Consider the following 25,174-nt stretch of genomic DNA (forward strand, 5'->3'; position numbering starts at 1 on the left):
TCTAATGGTTGAAAAAATCAAAAGACGAAGAAGACTTTATGACACGTGAACATTACATGGAATTAAAATCCCAGTGTCCACAAACAGAGCTTCCCTGATGCACAGCCAGTCCTGACTCCACGCCTGGTGATGGCAGCACTCATCCCATAAGCAGAGTTAAGTGCTTGCAGCGGAGACCACAGGGCATACAACGCCCAAAATATTTGTCCTTTAGAGGGAAAAAAAGTTGCCACCTCTGTCTTGGAGCAATTAAAAATAAAAAGGTTAATTTCATTTTACCTATATTGATTCCATTTCGAGGAATCTGTTACTTCAGAGACCCAAGTTCTTCTCTGATACATTCTTCTGCCTCAAGAACTTCTCTTACAGAGTAGGACACCTGCATGTTGAGTGAATGGCACTGTGGAAGAGGAACCTTGAGCTCAGGGCACCTGGAGCATGTGCAGTGGGCAGTAGCATCCCTGCTTTCTGCCTTGAGGGAGAGAGTCACCTTCATTGTCCTAGACAGTAAACGTGACGCTCCTTGGTTCCAAAGGGGGACACTACTCTGCCGGCTAAGGTTGTAAGCCAGCGTTTATCAGCCTTGCCGCTGCAGACATCTGGGGCTGGGCAGTCAGTTGTGGGGACCTGTCCTGTGCATTGTGGGCTGCAGCACGCCTGGCCTCTGCCCCTGGATGCCAGAGGCACCTCCTCTCTCAGTTGTAACCCCTACATGTGTCTCCAGACACCGTCAAGTATCTGCTAGCGGGCAGAGCCACCGCTGGTTGAGAATCGCTCTGATAAGCAAACTCAGCCTTTGCTCCAGAGGAAGTCACCGTCTGTCCTTCAGAGTTGTTCTCTGTAGAAGCATCCTCCAACAGAGTCCAGAGCAAAGGGTAGTCAGCTCCTCGCTTCGCAGGATGTGCAGGAATGCGTGTGATCTGTGGAGCACTTCTCCCAGCGTTGGCTTTAACGCAATTGTACTGTGGTCAAAGGAATTGATTCTTTCATTTGTTGAGAGTTTTCGTGGCTTGTCTATGGTTAGTTTTGTGTGTTTCCTCTAACTGTTAGGTGCAGAATTTGTTGTGTGTTGATTAGGTCAAGGCTGTAACACTTTTGTGCAGATCTCATGTCTGCATAACTTGTCTGAGCTCTTAGTTGCGGGGGAGGTATGCAGAGTCTCTCACTGTGTTGCAGATTTGCCCATTTTCCCTTGTAATTCTAGTTTTTGTTTTCTGTATTTTGAGCCTGTGTTTAGGTAACTCCCCCAGCCTGGGTAACTACTAACGTAGCCAGTTTGTTTTCTTTTCTTCCTTGATTTTTTTTTTTATACTACATAGTTTCCCATTTGTTGGTTTGTGAGTTATAACCGTTTTATATTCTTCAAGTGGTTTTCTTTAGAATCTGAATACACATACCTAAGAAAAAAATCTCACATTTATCCCTAAATCTACTCTTTGTCTACTAATCCAAGGAGCTTAGAACTTCAATTACCCCCCTTCTTATGTACGTTTAGTCTAATATTTTCATTTTATCCTGATTCCCTCATGCAAACTTTAATATATTACTATTGGTGTTTTATACAGTATTTAAAATTTCCCACTTTTCTTTGCTCACTGTTCCTTTTTGCATCTCATTCCTTCTGTGATCATTTTTCTTGAAGTATAATTCCTTTAGAATTCCTTTAGTGGGAGTCTACTATTGCTAAACACTGAATTTTGTTATCTAAAAATCTATTTGCCTTCATTCTTGAATAATAGTTTAGTTGGGTATACAATTCTAAGTTGACAGATTTTTTTCAGTTTTTGTTTTTTGTTTTTAAGAAAATGCCTTCTGGCTTTGATCGTTGCTATTGAGAGGTCTGCTGTTGGTCCAATTTCCAGTTGTCATTTAAAAAAAGTTTTTTTTTTTAAATTGAAGTATATAGTTGGTTTATCATGTTGTGTTAATTTCTTTGGGAGGTGGTGTAGTTAGGTTTTTTTTCTTTATTTTAAGGGAGGTACTGGGGATTGAACCCAGGACATCATGTATGCTAAGCATGCACTCTACCACTGAGCTGTACCCTCCCCTCTGTCATTCTTTTATAAGTAACCTGCTTTTAATTTGGCTAGTCTTAAGATCTTTGTCTTGGCCTTCTCAGTTTAACCAAAACATGTCTGTATGGTTTATCTTTGTATTTTTGCTTGCAATTCGTTTGACTTTTAAATCTTTAGAATCATGCTTTCATCAATTCCAGAAGGCCATTATTTCAAAATCCAAGATATGCTGGCATTCTAAGCGTTCAAAGGGAAATAAATAATGAAAGCCGTTTGGGGGAGAGGTAGGCTGTCTCAGAAGGCTTTCCTGACTGTCTCTGCTGTGCGTGAGTTGTTAGGGTGCCATCTACAGGGGAAGCAGCACTGAGGGGGCTGGAGGTAGCCACTTGTATTCCCAGGGATAAGTTAATGCTAGAAGGACAAACGTCATAGCTCCACAGATGTTTTGCTCTGCAGCCAAAGATAAAGGGCCCTCTTCCTCTAGGCGATACACACTGGACAGATCAGGCCCCATGTCCCCTCGCCTTCCTGAGGCACCCTGCTCTTCCCAGGTCATAGCACAGCACGTGGAATTGTCATGACCTTTGTTCCTTCTGTAAATTGAAGTGTGAGTTGGCCTGTGAGCACCGCTGGGACAGGCACTGTGGCAGGCGTGCTTAGGCTGTATCCCCAGCACCCAGCACAGCAGCTGGTGTGTAGGGAATGGGTAACTTGAAGGTAGATGCATTGAATGTCTGAAAAGTGGTTTTCCAAAGTTTGGGGATTTTGCTAGCCAGTAAGTTAAAAAAAAAAAATAACGTTGACTTTATGGAATTTAAAAACATCTGCCACAAGCATCTTATAAAATAAGATGTATTTAACACTGGAAAACTGGAAGCATATTCTAGGATAATGTTTCCTTTTATGAAAAACTCCCTACTTTAACAAAATCTCATTTCCTGTCTGATTGGTAAAAATCTCACCACTGACTTGCTCCTGGTCACAGAGGGCCACTGCCACCACTGGTGCAGGAGAGAAACCAAGCACGCAGTCGGGGCCTGCCGGCTCAGGGAGCTGTCCGCTGAGACTCTGCTTGTCCCCAGCCCTTGCGCGCCCGGAGCTCCGGGAGAACGCGGCAGGTGTGGATTCCGTGCTGTTTCCCAGGTGTGTTTAGACACAGGACACAGTGGACTCGAGAGACTGGTATAATTCCTCCTGTTGCACCGTGCCAAAGGCTGGGAAAGAGTCCCCTTTCTTGGGGGAGGTTTGCCCAAGGCGACAAGGCCCCAACAATTGGCCGAGTGCGAGCGTACGATCTGAAACCCAGACCCCTGCAATCCGGGCTCGGTGCGGCCAGCCTGGAGTCAGACGCGGGGATGAATTCGGACAGAGGTGGACCCAATTATCCCACCCACACTGTCCAAATCCTGCGGTGCGGGCAGAGCTGGGAGGGGGGCTCTGGGGAATCAGGAGGAGGGGCGAGGCCCGGCCTGTTTCAGGGCGTGGCCTGCGGGCGCTCGGGGCGTTGGGGGCGTGGTCTGTGCTGTGGGCGGGGTCTGAGGGGCGGGGCCTGCGGCGGGCCCAGGGCTGTGGCGGGGGTGGGTGGGGGCGAGGTCTGCACAACGGCGCCCGGGGCCCTAGCGAGCAGCCTCGCTTGGTCTGCGCTTAGGAGCGGGGCCTGCGCTGAGGGGAAGGGCTGTGGCGGGAGGGCGGGGTCTGCCCAGCGGCCGAGGAGCGGAGGGGCGGGGCCTGTGGGCGGGGCGGTGGCGGGGCGGTGGCGGGGCGGGGCCTGCGGCCGCCCGGGCGTTGGCTGCGCTGGGCGATGGCGGGCGGCGGGACCGGAGCTGGCGGGCGGGTGCTGCGCTCGGCGCTGGCCGAGGACGTGGCGTCGGCCTCCAACTTCCGCGCCTTCGAGCTGCTGCACCTGCACCTGGACCTGAGGGTCGAGTTCGGGCCTCCCGGGCCGGGCCCGGGCAGCCGCGGGCTGAACGGCTCGGCGGTGCTGGAGCTGCGCTGCCTCGAGCCCGGCGGCGCCGCGGAGCTGCGGCTGGACTCGCACCCGTGCGTGGAGGTGACGGCGGCGGCGCTGCGGCGGGGTCCGCGGGGCGCGGGGCAGCCGGAGCCGGAGCCCGAGCCGGTGCCGGTGAGCACGCGGCCCTTCTCGCACTACGGCCAGGCGCTGTGCGTGCACTTCCCGCAGCCGTGTGGCGCCGGCGAGCGCGTGCGTGTGCAGCTCACCTACCACGTCGGCGAGGGACCCGGGGTGAGTGTTTCCTCCCCGCGCCCCTCCTCCGGCCAGCCCTGGTCCAGACGCCCACAGCCCCTCCTGTCGCTTCCGCCTGTCCTCCTCCAGACGCCCCCTGTGCCCCGTCACCGCACCGCCTTCCCTGGCCCGCCTGTGCCCCAGGAGGCCACCGCACGCTCCCGGCTCCCTGGACCGCGAAGGTTCAGGAAGTGAGCTTAGGGCTGTCAGGGCCCGGCCGGGTGGTGAGCCTCTTCCTTCTGCTCTGCGGAGGCCCTGCCGGCGCGGGCTCGTTGCCCCGTGCTGACTCAGCCCTTTGTTCCAGGTGCCCTTCCAGGGCGTCGGGCTGAGACGGCTCTGAAACCGGCCAGTTAGTGCTTCCTCTCACGAAGTCCTGGCTTTGGTGCACAGAAGGATTTGAGTAAAAGTGAGAGCTGGAATTAGGCTTCTTGGCTTTGTCACTGCTGGTTGACTCTTAAGTCTTAACCGGGAGGAAATCAGAAGGGAAAAGATGTGCCTGCGTCCCTGAGAGTCGCAGAGTCCTTCTCACGAGAGTCCTGGCGCAGCTGCTAGTCCTTTCCTGGGTAGGGTGGGCTCCGAGGCTCACAGCTGGTGCCTGCCTACCCTTGGCATTTGCTGCTCTGGTAGCATTTCCCCTTTTGCTGTTGGAAGTTGCTCAAGAGGGCAGTTCTGTCTCCGTCTCTCACCATTCTGGAAATAAATGAACTACAAAGGAAAAACCCAGGGACCACTAGGGTGACATGACATCTGGGACCGTGTTTGCTCTGTTATGTTCTGGTTCCTGATTTGAGGCAGAGATTAAATAGGATAACTGGAAAATTTTGGCCCCTCCTGAATTTGTCTGCTAGAAGTGGCACCCCAAATTAAATATCCAAACTACATAGCTTTTTGAAATATATATATATTTTTAGGTTTATTTATTTTTAGTGGAGGTATTGAGGATTGAACCCAGGACGTCATGCACACGTTTCTACCACTGAGCTATACCCTCCCTGCCACCTTGCCCCAAACTGCATAGCTTTCCTTTCAGACATGATGGCAGAGATCCACGCTTGACAAAGCACTGCCCTTCGCCCTGTGCAGGTCTCCACTGACGGCCTTGCACCTGCTCCTTCTCGTTGCCACCATCCTACTGAGGGCGCTCACCTCCACCGCAGGTCACACCTCCACCCAGACGTGGACTCTGTAGTGTATGTCCTGCTAGCCTCCTCCAGGCTAAAACAAAAACAGACAAAACTCAAGCAGAGATGATGAGTAAGGAGTCATGGTGGAGGGGATGGTGGTCAGTCTTTATGGACATGAGTCTGACAGAAGTTACAGGAGCTGTCTTTGTTCTGTCTAATGCAGAGCCTGGCACCTCATGGGGTTCTGCAAGTGTTCACTTTTATTGCCAGCTTGCTACAGTCTTTGCCATTAATAGGATTAAAAGTAAATTTTTTTCAGGGGGAGGTAATTAGGTTTACTTACTTATTTATTTAATGGAGGCACTGGGGATTGAACTCAGGATCTCATGCATGCTAAGCATGTGCTCTACCACTGAGCTGGACCCTCCACACTAGGATTTTTTTTAACAGAAAAACTGAGCAGGTAGTACAGAGTTCCCCAAGCCCCCTCCACACAGTTTCTGCTTTGTTAGTTTTACAGTAGGATGCATTTGTTACAGTTGTCGGGTCAGTTTTGATACCTTGGTATTAACTAGAGTCTACAGTGTCTTCGGATTTCCTTAGTTTTTAACTAGTGTATTTCTGTACCAAGATCCTGTCCAGAAATCCACAGGCCGTTCAGCCACCACGTGTCCTCAGGCTCCTCTTGGCTGTGGCGGCTTCTCAGACCTCCCTGTGTGGGTGACCTTGGTAGTTTCAAGGAGTGGGGTGCCCCTCTTTTGGAATTTGCCTGATGTTTTTCTCGTGATTAGATATGGGGTTATGGGGTTGGTTGGTTTGTTTGTAATAGACTATTTTTTAGAGCAGTTTTGGTTTCCCAGCAAAATTGAATGGAAGTTCACAGAGATAAGGGCCATTTTTGTAATGTCGTGTTGAGGGCTCGTAGTGTCAGTGTGACTTGTGACGGCTGTGTTGACCTCTGGCCACCTGGCTGAGGTAGGGCTTGTTGGGTTTCTCCACTGAGATGTTACTCTCTCTCCCCATCTTTCCGTCTGTACTGGACTCTGGAAGGAGACACACACACACACACACACACACACACACACACACACACGACCAGAGAAAAACGCAGCATCCCAGTGTGCCTCCCTTATGCTTCTTAAAAATCAGTCTCAGATGTCTCTGTGTTCAGAGTCCTTCGTCCCACCTGTCCAGGTGCACCTCCCACCTCCGTATGGGGCCACATCCCTCCTCACCTTCCTCATGATGCTGCCCGCCTCCCGGAGGATGTCCTCTGCCTTCCTGTCCAGCCACCTCAGTCCTGTCCACTTTCCAAGGCCCAGCCAGGGAGTTTTGCTTCCCTTGAGACCCTCCTGGAATCCTCTGACTCTTCTCCAAACTCTAGGCAGCATGTGGGGCTGACATATATCCTCACCCCCACAGTTGTGTCTATTCTCCAGGGGAACTCCTTTTCGCCATTGGCAGAATTTGGGTACCTGAGAGTCTCCTGTCCAGCCAGCGCCTCCCTCCAGCTGCACTGGGCTCACGCAGGTGTCTGAATGTTCTCGCCTCCTCTCAGGTTTGCTGGTTGGCCCCGGAGCAGACGGCAGGAAAGAAGCCCTTCGTCTACACCCAGGGTCAGGCCGTCCTGAACCGTGCCTTCTTTCCTTGCTTCGACACCCCTGCAGTGAAGTTCAGATACTCTGCTCTTGTGGAGGTGAGGGGCCGAGGGCGGGTGTCCCTGTCCCTGGGGTTGAAATGATCGTTTCAGACCTGCCGGGCCTCGTTTCAGTTAGTAGTGTACTCCCCGCCCAGGGGGCCTCTGGGAACTTCCTCCACCTGCAGAAATTGTATCTGTGCTCAGTCCCATCAGGTTAGCCCAAGTTCAGTTTCATGAAGCCTTCGTGCTTCCCAAGGTGGACTGCAGGTCACCGTCAGCACCATGCAGGTGGCGGACCTGCTGCCCTTCCAGCTCAGCAAAAGCAGACTCTGTCCAGGTGAGGTCGCCTAAGGTTTCTCTGTTGTCAGGTCCCAGACGGCTTCACCGCTGTGATGAGTGCTAACACCTGGGAGGAGAGAGGTCCAAATAAGTTCTTCTTCCAGATGTGTCATCCCATCCCCTCCTACCTGGTAGCTCTGGCCGTTGGAGATCTGGTTTCGGCCGATGTTGGACCCAGGTAGGAGACCAGGCCCCTGCAGGCAAGACTGGACTGCCCTCCGAGGCATGGAGGCCTCTGACCAGTCCCCGGGCCTGCCGGGGTGGTTCTCGGGGAGGAGCCTCCCGAGCCCAGGGCCTTTGTGCGGCACAGCACGCCCCTCCCCTGTAGTCCCCGCGCCCCCCCCTCCCCCCAGCCCCGTTCTCACCCTGCATCTGTGCTGAGCAGGCTCTCCTGGGCCATCTCGCAGAGGCAGATTGGAGCTCGGGCAGTAGTTCAGGAGAGCGACCTTTGTTGGTACCTTTAAGTTCTAAATCACCTTCTTGCAACCATATTTGTTTTTTGTGTTTGAACCAAATCTCATTTTCTCTGGCACTTAATTCCTAGAACACGTGGCCTTGACTTCACGGTCCGCCTGGACAGGAGCGTGGTGGCTCCCATCCCTCTGCTCCGATGCAGAAGCCTGAGCCTGTGGTGACAGGTCCCTCACTGCAGCAGGGGATGGGGTTAGCGGAGATAAATAAGGATTTTTTAAGGTTTCCCAAGAAGAGAAATTTGACCAGGAGTGCAGCTGTTTCCCACTGTTGTCTTTTTTTTTTAGCTAATAGACTTTATTTTTTAGAGCAGTTTCAGGTTCACAGCAGAATTGAGCAGAAAATACAGAGTGCACATAGCCCTCCCCACCCACACATGTGTACTCCCCACCCTCAGCGTCGCTCATCCGTGTGGCATGTTTGGTACAGTCGCTGAACCAACACGGGCACGTTCTTATCGACCAAAGTCCACAGTTGACATTAGGCCCACTGTTGTCTTCTCTCCCCGCTTAACCTGGTGCAAACAGGAAGCTGTCCTCCCCGCCAGGCTCTGAGCTCCCCGACACACAGGGTCTGTTGCTAGCCTCTGGCTTTGAGCCGGGCGTAGCAGCATCCCCTGCATCGTGGTCCTCTGTCCGCGGGTCAGAGAGTGATCAGTGTGGCTGCGGTGGTGTCTGCTTCCAGCCACACACTCAGAAGAGAACCAGTCCGGAGAGAGAAGGTCCCTTTCCTGGTGGACAGGGTATAGGTGCCCAGAGGCACGTCAGCTGCCAGGAAACCGGACGAGCAGAGGAATGATCTTAGGGTGCTTACTCTCGCTACGGTTCTGTGAGTAACAGGATGAGCTCCTGGTGGAAATGAGGGAGCAGTGGTTTCTGAACACACCAGGCCACCGCACTTTATGTGAACCCTCTGTGCAAAAGTGAAGACAGTAGGTCAATCCAGGGACAGAACCTGGGTAACGGGCCTGATAGCCTACCCCTTCCCCCGTCAGGTGGACGGTCCTCGCCCCCCGGGTGGGTCACATCGTAGGGTCTTATGGGGGTTTGTGAAGCAGGAGGGTCTCCTGGCAAAGCAGGCCCCCAGTTTCAGTCCCTGTTGCCACAGGAGGAGAATCCTGGGAGAAGAGATGGGTGAACGTTCCCCACCGGCCTCCTGTATGTTACCTTTTTTAATCCTCACAAAGCCGTGGGAGGTGCTGTCTCCAGTTTGCAGATGAGCAGACGGAGGCTTTGGTGAGAAGGTGTGAGCACCACCACGGGGCTGGTGGGACTGGGATTCAGATTCCAGGGTTTCTCCTGCAAACCCAGTGCTTTTCGCTCTAGAATCCTGGCGGTGAGATTCCAGGCTGACTGCGAGCGTACTAATTGCTTCCGATGGCATCCACGTTCTGGGGTGGGGGGTTGTCTGGGTCCCCGCTTGCCTGGCCTTGATGCTCTTGCTGCCGATGGCCGGCACGCTGGGCCGGGGACTTGGCTAACTGCGGGCCCGCGGGTGGCGGTGCGGCTCGCAGGGCGGCTCCCGCAGGCCTGCTCTGGCGCCCTTCCTCCACGCAGGCCTCCCGGGTTTGGGCTGGCCTGGGCCTTCACCCCCACCTCCTCCCCCGACTCACGCCGGGTCCCTGGGCCGGGACACGGGCGTCGCTGAGGACTGGGCTGGATCAGGAACTCGTGACAGCTTGGCCCTGCAGCCCTCTGAACCCCTGCTGGCCTCTGCCCTGTGGCAGCCCCACTCCCACCAGCTCCCTGTCCCCGCCCCTCACACCCTGGGCAGCTGGCCTCTCCTGCCTGGCTTCCGTCCTGCCCAGGCGTGACTGGTCATCTCTCAGCGACGCCCAGGCCCCGTGCTGTGTCCTGCTGCTGTGCGTCTGGCCGGGGTCCTGCAGCCCCCTCCCTGCTCTGCGCCGGGGGTTGGAGAGAGGGAGACTGCGCACGCCCTGGGACGGAAGGGCAGGCAGCGGAGACACTGGAGAGGTTTCCGAGGGTCACGCGGCAGACGCAGTCTTCACCTCACCCTGCCCCGTGGCTCAGCAGGCCTCCCACCTCCCTAAATGGAGACTTGACCCAGGTCCTCAGGGCTCCGGTTCCGACCCCGGCCCACACGCCAGGCGGCTGGTCTTGTCTCTGCTCTGTTGGGACCTTCAGTCTGTTAGGGACGATTGTGTCCTGCACACCCAAGGTCCTCATGGTCTGCTCTCGTCCTCCCTTCCCTCTGGATTCTGATGAGGGCCCTTCCTTCCTTCTGTTCGGGCCAAATCTTTTCATCTAAGCTGTTGATCAACCATTACTTACCCTCTGTTCAAACCTGCAGCCCAACTGCCTCTTCCCTTTCAGCCCCTGAGCATGACGTCTCGTAGCTCTGAAAAAAGCACAAAACACACCCAAAACCTCACTGAGCCCACGTTCCGCTCTGGCCTGTGCTCACCCCCTCTCCCCACTTCCACCCATTGGAGTCCAGCCCTCTGCCTCACTGACTGTCCTGGACTGAGGGCATGTGGACGCCTGGTGGACACAGGACAGCCCTTCTGCCCTGCGCCTCACCTGCCTCTGTCCACCTACCTCTGCCTCCGTGATGCGGCCGTCCTGGTTGTGGTCTCCTTGTGGGTCTCCTCCGTCCACCCCCGAGTGTGGGTGCCCCATGGGGCCTGCCCTCGCCCCCCCTGCTTGTCCTGGGGAAGCTCACGCCCTGTTGTCGTTGGCCTGGTTTCTGTGTCCTGCGGCCACAGTGATCACCCCCGAATGTGTCACACAGCACTTGAAGCCCCGTGTGACCCGAGCTTGTCGGCCTCTCCCACCCCCAGCCCGCCTTTCCCTCACCCCATCTTCCCGTGTCCTGGCCTCACACCAGCCCACCTTGCCGTGTGTCCCTCGATTAGGGATGTCCATGTGAGGAGCGGCCCACTGAGCATCTGGGGCCTTGGCTGGACGTGGGCTTCAGCTGCAGGGCCCGGAGTCCGCGGGTGGTCTTGGTCCCTCCCATCCCCTTTCAGCCTTGACTTTCTGTCGGACTGGACCCTCTTCATTCCTCCCACCCCTTACCTTTGTTTTCTCATCTTTTTGCTCTGAAAATATCATGATTAACATTTTTTTAATGGAGGCACTGGGGATTGAACCCAGGACCTCATGCACGCCAAGCGCACACTCTAATGTGGAGCTGTTCCCAACCCCCTCTCATAATTGAACATTTCTGATCGGAAGTTGGGAGAGTGATGCACTGAATACCTGTCTGCCCGGCCACGTTGCCGGATTAGTTCCAGCTTTGTGTGCATTTGCTTTTGTTTCGCTGGACCGTTAGGTGAACCAGCCTGCTTCTCCAAGGAGCGAGGCACTCTCCCTCATGGCCGCAGGACCACCGGGGCACCTGAGACAGTTAATGCTTTTCTATCAGCATTAACTGGATTATCTCTAAAGTTTCTTTCAATTCCAGAGGTTAGGTCGTGAAAGTCTTTTCACACTGCGGGGAAGTGAGGTAAACCGGTGTCTCCTCCGCCAGCCACTGTGGGAAGCAGGGCTTCCGCACCCTCCTTCTCTCTTCACCGTGCCTCCCACAGATGAGGAGACTGAGGCCTGGAGGGCTGTGTAGCTTTTGCAAGGCTGCGGTCAGTGTTGGTGTCGTAGGGCAGGCAGGCCACCACCCTGGGCTGGCCTAGGGTCCTCTGGCCCCTCAGGTGTGGTGCGCTCTCCAGGTCGGTGTGGGTGGCTGGCCTCTCCTGTCCCCGGGGATGGCCGCAGTGTCACGGTCGTCGGCCTGGTGTGAGATGGAGGCCAGTTTCTGCAGGTGCTGCCGGGGCTGGTCCCCGCCATGAGCACAGCACCCCTTCTCTGCACCCTCGTGTCCAGGAGCCGGGTGTGGGCTGAGCCCTGCCTCATCGCGGCCGCCAAGGCGGAGTACGACGGGGTGATAGAGGAGTTTTTGGCAACGGGAGAGAAGCTTTTCGGACCCTACGTTTGGGGCAGGTGTGGTGTCACGTGGATCTGATGTCTCTGTGGTTGAACTGAGCGGCTCCCCCATGCTGGGCAGGGCCAGGGAGGGGGAGGAGACAATCCAGGCCCTGCTGGTGGAGTTGTGGTCCGGGGAGGGGCTCGGGGAGGCGGGCTGTGGGTGCGGGGAAAGTGCCTGGGGTTTGCTGTCGGGGGGTTGACTGATGTGACCTCCCGCTGCAGGAACAGCCCCACACCCCGTTCCCTCTCTGCCATCTTCCGACCCGACGTCCCCAAGGCCCTACTGGGCCCCAGGGAGCCGGGGTGACAGGGCTGACCATGTCCCCATCGGGCAGGCCGGGCCCACGCCCTGGGCGGAGGCGGGGTGGCCCTGGAGCTACCTGTGACCTCCCATGGCCTCCTGCTCCGGCAGGTATGATGTGCTCTTCATGCCCCCGTCTTTCCCATTTGGGGGCATGGAGAACCCCTGCCTGACCTTCGTCACCCCCTGCCTGCTGGCGGGCGACCGCTCCCTGGCCGACGTCATCATCCATGAGGTGTCCCACAGCTGGTTTGGGAACCTGGTCACCAACGCCAACTGGGGGGAGTTCTGGCTGAATGAGGGCTTCACCATGTACGCCCAGAGGAGGATCTCCACCACCCTCTTCGGTGAGCCCCTCCTCGGACCTGCCTCCCACCCCCGGCCTGCGAGGCTGGCACTGTCTCCTTGTGGGGTTTGGGGGTCCGAGTGAGCGTGGAGGGAGGCGGTGGGAGTGCAGAGAGCTGGGGGAGAGGCCCGGGGCTGACTCGAGACCAAAGTTCTGCCTGAACGGATCCCCCTGACTGCCTGTCACTAGTCGGGAGCTGTGGGGAGAGGGCAGCCCAAAGTGGACAGTTGTCTCCAAGAACACCAGGGAAGGTGCCTCTGTGGTGCTGAAGCCACTGGGTGCCCTGTTCTCCCTAAACGGCCGACACCTGGCAGAGCCGCCGGGCTGTTCACCCGGACGCCAGCTCATTCTGTGAGTGATCCCGGGAGCGCTGTGAGCCTTCCCCGCCACGGGCACCTGCGTGCCCGCTGGGCACCGGGCCCGCTGCTTGCCGACTCTGCGGCAGCCGTGGGGAGCGGGTCTAGCTGCTTCTGTTACACGCGGCTCACCGTGACTCTACGAAGCGCGCCCCAGCTGCGGGGCAGGCGAGGACACAACTCAGGTTGAGCCCAGCTCTGCTTCTCAAGTGCAGCCTCACCGCCGTCTAGAATGAAAACCCACCGCGTGTCAGGTGCTTTAGCAACGTGGCAGCTGTAGTCTCTGATTTCTCTGCCCACGTGGAAAAGGGCACACAGAACATTGACCTGTAACCTTACCATGCAGAGATAGTCAGTGGATGTCCATTCAGACGTTCTTCTGTGTTTGTGAATCGTCAGACCATACACGGTTTTACAACTGCCTTTTCTCCCGAACTTAATGAAGTTGGACGTTTCCCCAGGTCATTACGTTCTCTTCTGCAGCTGCGAAGCATGGACACTTTGTATTTATTCGCTCTCCAGTTGTTAGGTTGTGTTCAGTTTTCCAATGAAATAGTGTTCGGACAAACATCTTTACGTTCGTCTTAGGCTATTTCAATAAAAAGAAATTCCTAGAAACATATGTCAGGACCCGAACGCTTCAAAGGCTTTTTGGCACACATTGTTCCTGCTTCCCAGGAAGTGTGTCGAGATGTCTCGCTCCAGCCAGAGCCCTTGTGAGTGTCTGAGGCAGCCGCTGAGAGTCCTGCAGGCAGATGTTTCTGTCCACTGTGCAGATGAGGGAACCGAGGCTGAGCGGGGTCGGGTCGCTTGCCCAGAGTCAGGGCATCTTGAGAGCGACAGTGGCTGGTTCACGTCAGTCCCTTCCCCTCGCCGCCCCCTCAGTGACTATTAGAGCTGGAGGGAGGCGGCCCGGGAGAGTCTTGGATGACGTTTCTCCAGTCTGAGAGGAAGTTGGGGTAAACACTCTGCTTGTGGAAGATCAGTCACTGTCTCTAAAAAGGAGAACACGTTGCTGGGGAAGGCCGCAGTTGGAGGGAGAGGTGTGGTGGGGGAGCCTGGGCCCCACCTGCCCACCCGTGGTCCCCACTTCTTGGGGCCACGCAGGAGGACGTTCCTGGGGTGGCACCAGCCGCTGTCTCCTGCGCAGGGGCCGCGTACACCTGCTTGGAAGCCGCGACGGGGCGGGCTCTGCTTCGGCAGCACATGGACCTAACGGGCGAGGACCACCCACTGAACAAGCTGCGGGTGAAGATAGAGCCAGGTGGGTTGGGGTGGGGCCCTCGTCAGGTTCAGCTTCTCATGTGCTCTGAGCACACGGATGCTGGCCTTCGAGGGAGGAGCCCCTGCAGTGACTCCGCGGGTCTGGGTCCCCGTCCCTCTTGGGCTGTTTCCGCCCCACTCCCACCGTCCTGTTATCCTTACTGGGCGGAGGGGTGACTGAGCGCCAGAAGAGCTCAGTGACTTGTCCAAGGTCATGAATTTCTGTTTCCTAACATTTTTTGTTAGTTCCACATGTGACTGACTTAAATGTTTTTGTGCAGTTGAAGCTCACGTGCCGGGCGCTGCCGACTCTGAGCGGGAACTTCTTTCTCTAGGCGGGTAGTTGGTGGGTGTCGGTCTAGAACGCCTGTAGAACCCCCGCGGCTCCAGGAGGGCGGCTGCGCGTCCGTGAGACCAGCGGGGCTGAAGGAGCCCACCTAGCACAGCGCCCTCGGGGATGAGGGAACGCCGCCGGGGCCCCGGGGCTGCCTTCTCCGTCCTCTTGTTGGGTGTCTCGAAGGGCCTGGAGCGAAGCCCAGCTGGGTCTGGAGACTTTCCTGGCCTCGCTGTCCCTGGGAAGCAAAGCTCCCGGCTCTCCCGAGGCTGCTCTTTGCATCTGGATCTCTCCCTGCAGGTGTTGACCCGGACGATACGTACAATGAGACCCCCTATGAGAAAGGCTTCTGCTTCGTCTCCTACCTGGCCCACCTGGTGGGCGACCAGGGCCAGTTTGACGGCTTCCTCAAGGTGCAGTCAGCTCAGAGGGGAGGGGAGCAGGGGGGAGGAGGGGCCTGCGGACCGGGCGCCCGAACACGCCTCCCTCCTCACAGGCCTACGTGGATGAATTTAAATTCCAAAGTATCTTAGCCGATGACTTTCTTGACTTCTACTTGGAATATTTCCCTGAGCTGAAGAAAAAGGGGGTGGATTCCATCCCAGGTGAGCAGAGGAACTGGCTTGTAGGTTATCGTCGAGGGAGGGTCTGACTCACGCTCGGGGAGACCTGGTGCCAGGGGTGGGGGTCTGGGTAGTGGCACTTTGGGGCCAACGTGGGGTCTTGGGCTCTGTTCGACACGAAGAGCTTTGCTCACCTCTTCCACTTCCCCGTCTCTGGACACACGTGGTCATTGTGTCACAGTGCTTCCTGAGGGAGGGTGGAGCGTGTCCTGCCCTGGGCCGCTCCATGGTTGGCTTGCCCGTTGGCTCCCCAGCCGCCTGGGGTCGGGCCAGCCTGCTGGCACTGCCCTCTGGTTGTAGTTGTGGGTCTGCAGCTCGTGACATGTAAGTTGCTGAGTGTCTACTACACATGAGGCCGTGCGCTAAACTCTTACTGTGCGTTTAATCCTCACAACTGCCAGCCACGCCAGGGCCTCTCACCCCAAGGCACAGAGAGGGCCATCACGTGCCCACGGCTCCCAGCTGGTCGGGCAGAGCAGGGGCAGGACCCCAGGCAGCGGGGCCTGGAGCCCAGGGTCATTGGCACCGGGCGGTTCTGGGCAGCAGAGCTGGGCCGCACCCGTGCCGTGGTCCTGATGCACCAAGATGACTGGGGGCCCAGGACACCCTCACAGTGGAAGGGGCAGTGGGGTCCACTGAGACAGTGTAGGCATCACTGTAAGCAGGACCCCGCAGAGCGGGTGGCTGTGTAGGAAGCAGTGTAAGTTCTAGAGGGAGCCTTTGGGATGTGGAGAGGCAGGCAGAGGGTGAGGTCCTGGGAGCTGCTGGGGCGAGTTGCCCTGGAGCTGCCGGGAACTCTGGCCTCTCTCCCCTCCTGCCAAACAGGACTTGAGTTTGATCGCTGGCTGAACACCCCGGGCTGGCCCCCCTACCTCCCTGACCTCTCTCCCGGGGACTCCCTCATGAGGCCGGCTGACGAGCTGGCCCAGCTGTGGGCGACCGCGGAGCTAGACCAGAGGGCCATCGACGCTGTGTCCATCTCTGCCTGGAAGACCTACCAGCTGGTTTACTTCCTGGATAAGGTTCTCCAGAAGTCCCCTCTCCCCGCCGGTGAGAAAGAGTGGATTGTTTCTTCAGCGGTGAATCGGGCCCCTGGCATGCACAGCTTTACATCAGGGGCTGGAGGGAGACAGGCTCCTCCGCAGGTGGCTGTGGGTGGGAGTAGGGGGTGGGCAGAGGCCCTCGGCAAGGAGCGTGTCCGAGCAGGGAGGGTGTAGCTCAGTGGTAGAGTGCGTGCTTAGCGTGGACGAGGTCCTGGGTTCAACCCCCAGTTCTTCTGTAAAGAGGGGAGACACCCTCGGCTTCTGCAGGTGGTCCTTCTAAGTGCCTCGTGTCTGCTAGGGCACGTGACCCTTGTGACCACTCTGGGTGCTGCGACTGTGACCCCCAGGCTGGAGGGAGAGCCCAGACACAGACCACGCAGCCAGCAGCTGTGGGGCTGGGGCCTGGAGCCACTTGGCTGAAGCTCTTAAACACTAACGCTCACTTCTGCTCCACCAGAAGTAATACTCACCAAGGAGTGAATTCTAAAAAACGGTTAGAAAAAACCAAGGTGACTTTCAGCAGGTTGCTGGTGGGAGGAAAATTGGGGCAGGATATTTTAGAGGGACACACGAGCTTTAATCTGGGAAGGAAGACAGGGTGATGGCAGAAGATATGTAGTAATACGAAGGGAAGTTTGGTGGAAGAACCTTAGGAATCACGGCAAGTGTGGGACAAGGTCACCGTTTCAGGCATAAAGGGGCGAGTCGGGTGGGTGGTCGGAAGCCTCCTTGAAGTTTCTGCTGGTGCCCTCGGAGGGCCTTGGGCAGACATCGGCCTTCTCAGCTCTGCCAGGAAGTCGTTAACAACCTGTTTCTTTTCTCCAGGGAATGTGAAAAGACTTGGAGAGACATATGCAAAGGTCTCAAATTCCCAGAACGCAGAGCTCCGGCTGCGATGGGGCCAGATTGTCCTTAAGAACGACCACCAGGAGGATTTCTGGAAAGTGAAGGAATTCCTGCAGAGCCAGGTGGGTGCCCCCACCTACGGGTCCCCCTGGGCACATGGCAGGGAGCAGTGGTCCTGTGGGTGGGGCTGCCCTAGGGGAGAGGAGCCACAGCCTGGGAACTTTCTGCAGATCAGCTGGCGAGGCCCAAGGGGAAGGAGCCGGTTGGCGCTGACCCGAGGCTGGGAGGGCGGGAGAGGGAGGGTCATGGGTGAGCGGTGCTGGTCTCTGGGGAGAGGCCGGGACAAGCTGAATGCAGGGGAGATTACAGGCTCCTGCTCCTGGGGAGGGGCCTGCCCAGCTCTCCGGATGAGCATCCGGAGATTCCAGAGCAGGGTGGGAGCCGGGCTGCGGATGAAGCGGCGTTCAGATTCCCACACTTGCTCGCAGGCACCTGTTCACAGGTCTCCTCCGGCCTCTGGGGGTTAGGACCTTACGGGGTGGCTGTGCAAACGTGTGGATTTTCCAATGCTTGGCTGCCGCAGGACCTCATGCGGTCCTGTGTTGGGGGCTGTGGCCTCTCCTGCCTGCTGTTGACTTGCTGGCTGACCACTTACAGCTTTCTGAGAGTTTGGGGTCTCTCCCACGTGCCAAGCCCCCTAAACTGGTTTTGTCGAGCGTAGACCTCCCCAGGCAGGGGAGTGCTGAGACGTCCGTGCGGGTCTTCGGCCTCCAAGGAGATCCCAGGACGCTGGTCTTCGCGTCTGGGAAGCTCCTTGCTCCAGCGCTGGCACCCGTATCCCTTTTGGCACATGACCACGACGGTCCAGGAGCGCAGTGCTGGGGCGCAGACCCCGGGTGGGCTGACGGCTGTGCACGCCTCTTGCAGGGGAAGCAGAAGTACACCCTCCCGCTGTACCACGCCATGATGCGGGGCGGCGAGGCCGCCCGGGCCCTGGCCAAGGAGACCTTTGCTGCCACTGCCTCCCAGCTCCACAGCAACGTGGTCCACTACGTGCAGCAGATCGTGGCGCCCACGGGCACTTAGAGGCCCCCGCGACGGCCTCTGCCTCGGCCGACTTGGCAGCTCTGCAGCCATAGCTCCCGGTGCCGGGTCTCACCAGCTTCGCGAGTTCACAGCCCCGGGATAGGCAGCCTGTTCCCTGGGCCTCTGCTCCGACCTGAGACCAGGGGACCGCCTGGGGCAGTTCCCTCGGGCAGGCCCGGCCGCTGGCGCTGTCAGGGGCCGTCTCCCCCCCATCTGGGTCTCAGGAGGAGCAAGAAGGATTTGCTTTTCTTTTTCTTTTTCTTTTTGCTGATCCTCTCAGTACTGTGCAAAGCGCTGCATTCCTTTTTGAGGTTTAATCATGATTTTAATAAATATTTTTGAGTGAAAAGTCTTTAAGTGACTGTGAACTTCGTTCTCCCGGGTTCCCCTCTGCTGGCCAGTGTTCTGAGCAGGTCAGTGGGAAAGACCCAGAGGATGGTGGTGTCTCCGTGTTCTAGGGAGCAGGGGGCTGGAGAAGGTGGGGTCCCACCAGCACACGTGCACATGAGGAGCAGCGTGGGTCAGGCAGGCTTTGCGGGGAGAGCACACAGGAGCTGTGCCTGCGCTCTCGAGACGCTCAGCCTGCAGCCCTGCACCCCTTCCTTCTCCCTTTGCTGCAAATAAACTGCCTTGGCAAATTCTCCCCACAGCCTCTCAGCATCCCTGCAGCTTCCCCAGTCCCCACCCAGGTCCTGGGTGACTGTCAGTCGTGTGGGGAGACACGGAGTCTGCTCAGAACTTGGCCTCAAGTTCTGATTTCCTGGTTTCCACATGGGGACCTAAGCGTTCAAGACGAGTGTGGGGTGTGGAGTGAGGGGGTGCTGCAAAGTATGTAAATGTATTTCAGTTGCTTTTCCTAAACATGGGGCACCTGGAACCAGTCCCCCTTGTGCTCTGTCCTGGTTTCGAGGTGGTCAGCACAGGTCTCCCCTCCCCTGCACAGGGTCTGGGAGCGAGGACCCCATGGCAGGTGGTGGGCGTCCCCAGCACAGAGGGCCCTGGGACGCTGACAGCAAACCGTCTCTGTGGCTCGTTGGGGCTGCTCCCCGCTACAGGATATAGGCAAGGACTGTTCAGGGCTGTCTGGACACCTCCCTGCTGCCTACTGGGCATCCTTTCTGGTTCTGTATCGGCCAGGCTGTGCGGAGGAGCCCAGCAGCAGTGAAGGGGCCACTGTGGGAGCCCTTCCTCTGCGGGAACCTGGAGTCTAGTTTCACAGCTGGGGGTCCTGAGCGGTGCCGCCTGCCCACTCACCACCAGTGTCACCCGACAGTCCTGTGCCACTGTGGGAGGGGGTCCTGGGAGCCCCTCCTCCTGCCCCCCTCACCCCAAGGCCCTGACCTCAGGCTCCCCCGACCTGCCGCACTGATCCCTGGAGGAGAGGCAGGCCCAGGGGAGCCCCTCTCCGCTCCACCTGCCCCGCGAGGTCCCGCGAAGCCAGGCTGCTGCCAGCCTTTCTCCCGGTCCTCTCCGCGTCCCTCTCCCCCGCCCGGCCTCAGCCAGGCACTCTCCGCAGGCCAGGGAGCACGTGAGCTGTCCCAGGGCTGGACCGGTTCTCCCGCATTCCAGGGCGAGGGGCTGGGCAGAGGGCGGCACCGAGGGCCCAGGGGAAGGGGCCCTGGACTTGGTGCCCTCTGCAGAGCACCCAGCAACCTCAGGGGGTTAAAGGAAGGGGGCTCTGGGTGGGGTCATCTTTCACTCAGGAGGCTGAGTATGGCCAGGGGCCCAGGACTGCGGCATGAACGAAGGGGGCAGGGAAAGAGAAAGTCAGACCCTGCGTCTTTGATGCGTTAAAAAAAAACGAGATCTGGAAGCGATCTGGGGGACTTGTCTTCAGGGAGGGAAGCTGAAGAGACCCCAGGATCCGTCTCCACCGTCCTGGGCCACCCACACACAGGGTCTCCTGGTCTCAAGGACACGTCCTTGCGTTTGGTGCTGAGTTCACGGAGAGGACCCGGCAGGGAGGGTCACCTTGCCCGTAGGGAGACACAGGAGGGACTTCTGTCTCAGCCCCACCACTTAACTAGCTCCTTGTGGCCGGGGCAAGTCACTCAGCTCCTCACCTGTGAGATGGGGAAAGCCACACATTCCCAGCAGGTTCTGGTGAGGGTCAGGCGGAGACCTTGCTTCTGACCGCTAGAGGGCAGCAGGCAGGTGCTGGTGGAGATTAGATGAGGCCAGACATGGGGGAAAACACATCTACGTGGGTTGCATCCCAGCCAGTAGCCCTGGCATGGGGGGCTTCCTCGGGGCTGGGAAGGACTTCTGAGCAGAGCCAGGTTGCCCCAGAGGTGGCTGCAGAACCCTGATGCTTGGATGGTGTCCGGCAGGCAAAGAATGGTGGGACCTTGCCAGCAAGGTAGATGCCAGCAGTGGGCCCTGTAGCTTGGGACACTGGGGCCCTGGCGACCGCTGGCAGGCCGCTCCCACCCAGCAGCCCAGGTGTCCAGAGCCCCGTCCGGCCTGAATCCTGGGGTGGGAAAATCCCCAAACCTCCATGTCTTCTCTCTCTGCGGGGCCCCCTTATCCTCACACCTGCAGGCAAATGGGGGCCAGTAGCTTCCCTGACCCATTTCTGACCCAGATCCCCACCTGCCCTCACCGCAGCAGCCCATCCCTGGCCTGGCCCCCCTGAGGAATTTCCTGAGCCAGAGGGTGGCCAAAAGAGCAGATGCCCACCCAGTGGCTCTGCGCCACCCGCCCAGGCCACTGCCCTGTGCCCAACCCCAGAGGGTGCGGATGACAGACTCTGACAATCATTAAACCAGCCCGGCCTGATTTCCCAGCACCAAGGCCTGGATCCCGGCCAAGTGGCACAAAGTATGCAAATCACCTGGGGCCGGGAGCTCCGTCTAGAGGCCAGGAAATCCCCTCGACCAATGAGCCAGCGGCTCAGGTTACCGGGCGCCTATAAAGCCTGGGCGCGGGGCGGGGCGCCGAAGCTCCTGCTTAGGGCGCTGCGGCCAGAGCCTTGGCGCGGCCTGGGAGCTCTCCTCCTGGATTTCTCCCGCCTGCTGCCCCTTAACCTGCCTGCCGGCCACACCCTCACCCGCTGCTGCTCGGTAGGACTGCAGCCGGGCCTTGGAGCCTGGGAGGGGCTGGTGGATGTGTTTGGAACCTGCCCTCCGCAGCTCTCTGCGGAGAGTCTCAAGCAGGAGTGCGGGCCAGGGTGGTGTTCTGAGGGTCTGAGAGGCCCGGGACTGTCCCTGAGAGGGACAGAGTGGCCATGACTGCCGGCCCCACTCATGGGCCCAGGTGGGCTGAGGAGGGAGCCCAGCGGGAGGCCTTGTGCCCCAACCCCTGGGTCTGAGAACCTGGAGAGGGTGTCTGAAGAGATGTTGACCTTGGCACCCTTGGAGTTACTCCTGCCCCAGGCTTGGCTGGAGCAGAACTGCCGGAGGGTAAGGGGAGGACCCTGGCCCTCACCTGCCTCGCCCTCCCTCCCCAGGTAGCCTCATGGCTGCGACCTGCGAGATTAGCAACGTTTTCAGCAACTACTTCAGTACGATGTACAGCTCCGAGGACCCCACTCTGGCCTCTGTTCCCCCTGCTGCCGCCTTGGGGGCCGATGACCTGGCACTGGCCTTGAGCAGCCCGCAGATGCCCCTGGAGGGCACAGGTGGGTCTCACGATAGGATGGGGCGTTGGGGGAGGGGAGACATCCGCCTGAGAGCCTGCTGACGAATGGAGGTCTGGCGGGGAGGAGGGCCGGGTGTGCTGTGAGAGGCTGGGGGTTGGGGTTTGGGGGCTCCGACTGGGGAGGTGCTGGCCAGGGCGCTGTGAGCACGTGGGATTCCCTGCGGAACCCCTGCCGGGGCTGACCCATCGCTATGCCGGCCCCTTGCAGAGAAGGCCAGCTGGTCAGGGGAGCAGCCCCAGCTGTGGTCCAAGGCCCAGGTCCTGGACTGGATCAGCTACCAGGTGGAGAAGCACAAGTACGACGCCAGCACCATCGACCTGTCCCGCTGTGACATGGATGGGGCCGCACTCTGCCGCTGCGCCCCCGAGGAGCTGCGCCTCGTCTTCGGGCCCCTGGGAGACCAGCTCTACTCCCAGCTGTGGGACCTCAGTGAGTCCCCTCCTCGCTGCGGGAGGCTGCTGGAGGACCTGGAGCCCAGCCCCAGGGCGCAGCCTGGAGAGGCCCCGGGGGCAGGGAGGGAGCCAGTGGGCTCTGACCTCCTTCTTATCAGCTTCCAGCTTTCCTGACGAGCTCAGCTGGATCATGGAGCTGCTGGAGAAGGACAGCATGACCCTCCAGGAGCCCCTTGGGGACCAAGGCCCCTTTGGTGAGAGCCACTTCGTCACCCCTCCCCAGCCGTCCTGCCCCAGCTCTGCCTCACCCCCCAGCTGGAAAAGTCCCAGCACCGGCTGAACTTACCTCCTCCCCCAGAGCAGGGAAGCCCCTTCGCCCAGGAGATGCTGGAGGACTACAGACAGGCCAGCCCCTTCTACCCGGGCAGCTTCGGGGCGGGAGCCCCCTCCCCGGGCAGCTCCGAAGTCTCCACCACAGGTGAGCCCCTCCCCTGTCTGCCCCCAACCTCCCCTCCCCCAGATGCCCTGAGCCCTGCTCTCAGCACGAGAACTGGGCTTTCGGGCTGGGCAGTGGTACGGGCGGTGAGGGGCTCACTCTGACCCGTCTCCCCAGGGACAGGTACGTCTCAGAGCTCCCACGCCTCAGACTCCGGTGGAAGTGACGTGGACCTCGACGCCCCTGACACCAAGCTCTTCGGAGGTGAGGGAGGGACGGCCGCGGGGGTCCAGTGCCCAGTGCCCAGGGGCTGGCCCTCCTCCCCTCTCAAGCGGGGTTTTCTTGGGGAGGGACTGTCCCCCAGTGCCCCCATCCCTCCCTCTCCTGACCTTCCTTGCCCCCCACAGATGGCTTACCTGACTGCAAGAAGGGGGACCTTAAGCATGGGAAGCGGAAACGGGGCCGGCCCCGAAAGCTGAGCAAAGAGTCCCGGGAGTGTGTGGAGAGCAAGAAGAACAAGCACGGTGAGCGGGGAGCCTCCCCCACCGGCCCTGCCCGCAGGCCTCGGGCCTCGGGGGGCCGCAGCCACCACAGCCTGCGGGAGGGTCCCCGCGGCTGCTTCCTGTGCTTGTGCACTCGTGGCCCCTTTGCTCCTTGGGGCTATTCTTTCTGGAAGCTGCGCCCCGGCCCTCGAGCCTGGGCCGGCTCTGTGGTCCTGGGCCTGCGCCCTCCCCCCTTTGCTGCTGCGCTTGCTTCCAACCACGGCCTCCGACCGTGGGCCCCTCAGGGCGGTGCGGTGCTTCAGCCCCTCGCATCCCAGCCAAGTGTTTGCTCCACATTTGAGTGCGTTAAGCCTCTGTGCTGTGTGAGACGTGGTCCTGCCCAGTGGGGGAGGGGAGGAGAGAGGTGGCCTTCCGCGGGCAGCGTACTGGGCTGGGCTGCACTGGGCAGGGCCTGGGCTGTGGGGCGCGAGGGTGCCCTGGGCCGCTGACTGATGGCGCCTGGCCTGGCAGCCCCCAGGGGCACCCACCTGTGGGAGTTCATCCGAGACATCCTCATCCACCCCGAGCTCAACGAGGGCCTCATGAAGTGGGAGAACCGGCAGGAGGGTGTCTTCAAGTTCCTGCGCTCGGAGGCGGTGGCCCAGCTGTGGGGCCAGAAGAAGAAGAACAGCAGCATGACCTACGAGAAGCTGAGCAGGGCCATGAGGTGAGCGGCCCCGCGGGCCAGCCCCACTCCGCCCACGCGGGGAGTCTGGGCTCCACCTGCCCGAGGCCGGAGTGAGAACCTGGGAGGCAGCCGGCCGGCCCACGGCACATGCTGGGCCTGGCCTGACGACATCTCTTTGTATCGTCTGCAAGGCTCGTCCTGAGCGAGGCACTCGGTGGTGAACGGGCATCAGCCCGGATGCACACCAGACCTGCCTCTTCTCCCGAAGCAGCTGAGGTGCTTATCTTGGGACCTCAGCTTCCCCCCAGATCAACCTAGCTAAGGCCTCTTCCAGCCCTCACATCTGTGGTTTCATGGCAAGCCCTAGGACAGAAGCCAGGCAGGGCTGGGGGGTGCCCTGGACAAGTCTAGGTGGACGCTCCTCGCAGTTTCAGCAAGTGGGCCGGGCTGGAGCGCGGTGGGGCCGGTCACCTGAGGAGCCCTGGGCACCTCTGACCACCCCTCCCCCTCAGGTACTACTACAAACGGGAGATCCTGGAGCGGGTGGACGGCCGGCGACTCGTCTACAAGTTCGGCAAGAACTCCAGCGGCTGGAAGGAGGGGGAGGTGGCCGGGCGTCGGAACTGAGGCTCAGACCAGCCCTGCACCAAAGGCTCAGACTTGAGGCTGCAGCTCCTCTGGGGAGGCTGCCAGGCCGCCATTTGGGCGCGTGCCTTGTGCTGAGGAGAGACGTGGAGGTCCTGGCCTCCGGGCTGGCGGCCTCGCCCCTGTCCTCCTCTTGGAATCACAAGCCTGGGGTGTGAAGCGTGCCGAGCGAGCACCGACTGAAGCTGCGCCTGCGGCTCCTTCTGTCCGGGCTTGGCAGGCCCCTCCGGACGCCGCACTGGTGGAGGACCGTCCCTCCTACAGGGCTGCACCCAGCCGAGGAGGCCGGGGCCCTGGGGGCTCTGGGAGGGGCCCCTCTCTCTGGACTGGCTTTCTCCTCCCTGCTCAGTGCTCGGACTCCGCGGGCAGGGGTCAGAGTACTCCCTAATTTATGTGCTGTAAATACGGCAGATGTACACAGAGGTCTATTTTTTCTAAGACGTTCCCCTCCCCGCCCCTCCCCCACCCAGCGCCATGGTCACACTGACTGTTCTAGACCCCCGGCTGGGCCAGTGAGGGGCGGGGTGATGCCAGGACCCTCCAGACGGAATCCTGGCTCCTTCCTCCTGTGAATGGGGGCAGAGACCTCCAATAAAGTGCCTTCGGGACTTTTTCTAACCTTTGTCTTAGCTACCTGTGTACTCAAGTCTGGAGCTCTGGATAAGATACGGGCCTGGGGTTAAGAGAGGGGACCAGGGCAGGGTCTGCTGTCCAGAGGTGAGGGCAGAGGTGGGTGTGCATGCCCCAGAACTGAGGGCCAGGGGCACAGACTGGCTGGCGGGGGCTGCGGGGGGAGCAGGGGACAGGTGAGTCTGCTCGGGACCCGTCCTGCCGACTTGAGGCACCTGCTGGCCTCCCCGGGCCTGCCTCCCCCGCGAGGCTGGGTGTAGACCTGCGTGCTCTAAGAAGTCTGGAGCTGCAT

At 59.2% G+C, this 25,174-nt stretch overlaps 2 protein-coding genes across 3 annotated transcripts; both read left to right on the top strand.

The window, feature by feature from the left end:
* Nucleotides 1–3,782: 3,782 nt before the first annotated feature.
* RNPEP (arginyl aminopeptidase) lies at nt 3,783–18,321 on the top strand. Of its 2 annotated transcripts, XM_032466905.1 has the most exons (11): nt 3,783–4,257; nt 6,940–7,077; nt 7,389–7,537; nt 11,670–11,786; nt 12,184–12,419; nt 13,925–14,038; nt 14,672–14,784; nt 14,868–14,976; nt 15,820–16,044; nt 16,863–17,005; nt 17,811–18,321. In XM_032466905.1, the coding sequence occupies exons 1-11, from the start codon at nt 3,817–3,819 to the stop codon at nt 17,967–17,969; spliced, it is 1,944 nt and encodes a 647-aa protein (XP_032322796.1). In that variant the 5' UTR covers nt 3,783–3,816; the 3' UTR covers nt 17,970–18,321. The 2 variants fall into 2 exon arrangements, with proteins under 2 accessions (XP_032322796.1, XP_032322797.1); XM_032466906.1 differs by lacking the exons at nt 3,783–4,257; nt 6,940–7,077; nt 7,389–7,537 and adding an exon at nt 7,556–9,073.
* Nucleotides 18,322–20,880: 2,559 nt separating this feature from the next.
* On the top strand, nt 20,881–24,870 carry ELF3 (E74 like ETS transcription factor 3). Its single transcript, XM_006173452.3, has 9 exons — nt 20,881–21,031; nt 21,418–21,588; nt 21,817–22,038; nt 22,160–22,255; nt 22,360–22,479; nt 22,615–22,701; nt 22,845–22,961; nt 23,451–23,646; nt 24,120–24,870. Exons 2-9 carry the CDS (start codon nt 21,426–21,428, stop codon nt 24,232–24,234), a joined length of 1,116 nt encoding a protein of 371 aa, XP_006173514.2. The 5' UTR covers nt 20,881–21,031; nt 21,418–21,425; the 3' UTR covers nt 24,235–24,870.
* The last annotated feature ends 304 nt before the right edge of the window (nt 24,871–25,174 follow it).

Source organism: Camelus ferus, chromosome 23 (assembly GCF_009834535.1).
Source record: "Camelus ferus isolate YT-003-E chromosome 23, BCGSAC_Cfer_1.0, whole genome shotgun sequence".
Lineage (NCBI taxonomy): Eukaryota > Metazoa > Chordata > Mammalia > Artiodactyla > Camelidae > Camelus > Camelus ferus.

Coding starts and splice junctions, on each gene's coding strand:
- RNPEP (XM_032466905.1), top strand. CDS start 3,817: ATGGCGGGCGGCGGGACCGGAGCTGGCGGGCGGGTGCTGCGCTCGGCG. Junction 7,538..11,669: donor TCGGCCGATGTTGGACCCAG/GTAGGAGACCAG, acceptor CCTCGTGTCCAG/GAGCCGGGTGTGGGCTGAGC. Junction 14,039..14,671: donor GCGGGTGAAGATAGAGCCAG/GTGGGTTGGGGT, acceptor CTCTCCCTGCAG/GTGTTGACCCGGACGATACG.
- ELF3 (XM_006173452.3), top strand. CDS start 21,426: ATGGCTGCGACCTGCGAGATTAGCAACGTTTTCAGCAACTACTTCAGT. Junction 22,256..22,359: donor TGGGGACCAAGGCCCCTTTG/GTGAGAGCCACT, acceptor CTCCTCCCCCAG/AGCAGGGAAGCCCCTTCGCC. Junction 23,647..24,119: donor AAGCTGAGCAGGGCCATGAG/GTGAGCGGCCCC, acceptor CCTCCCCCTCAG/GTACTACTACAAACGGGAGA.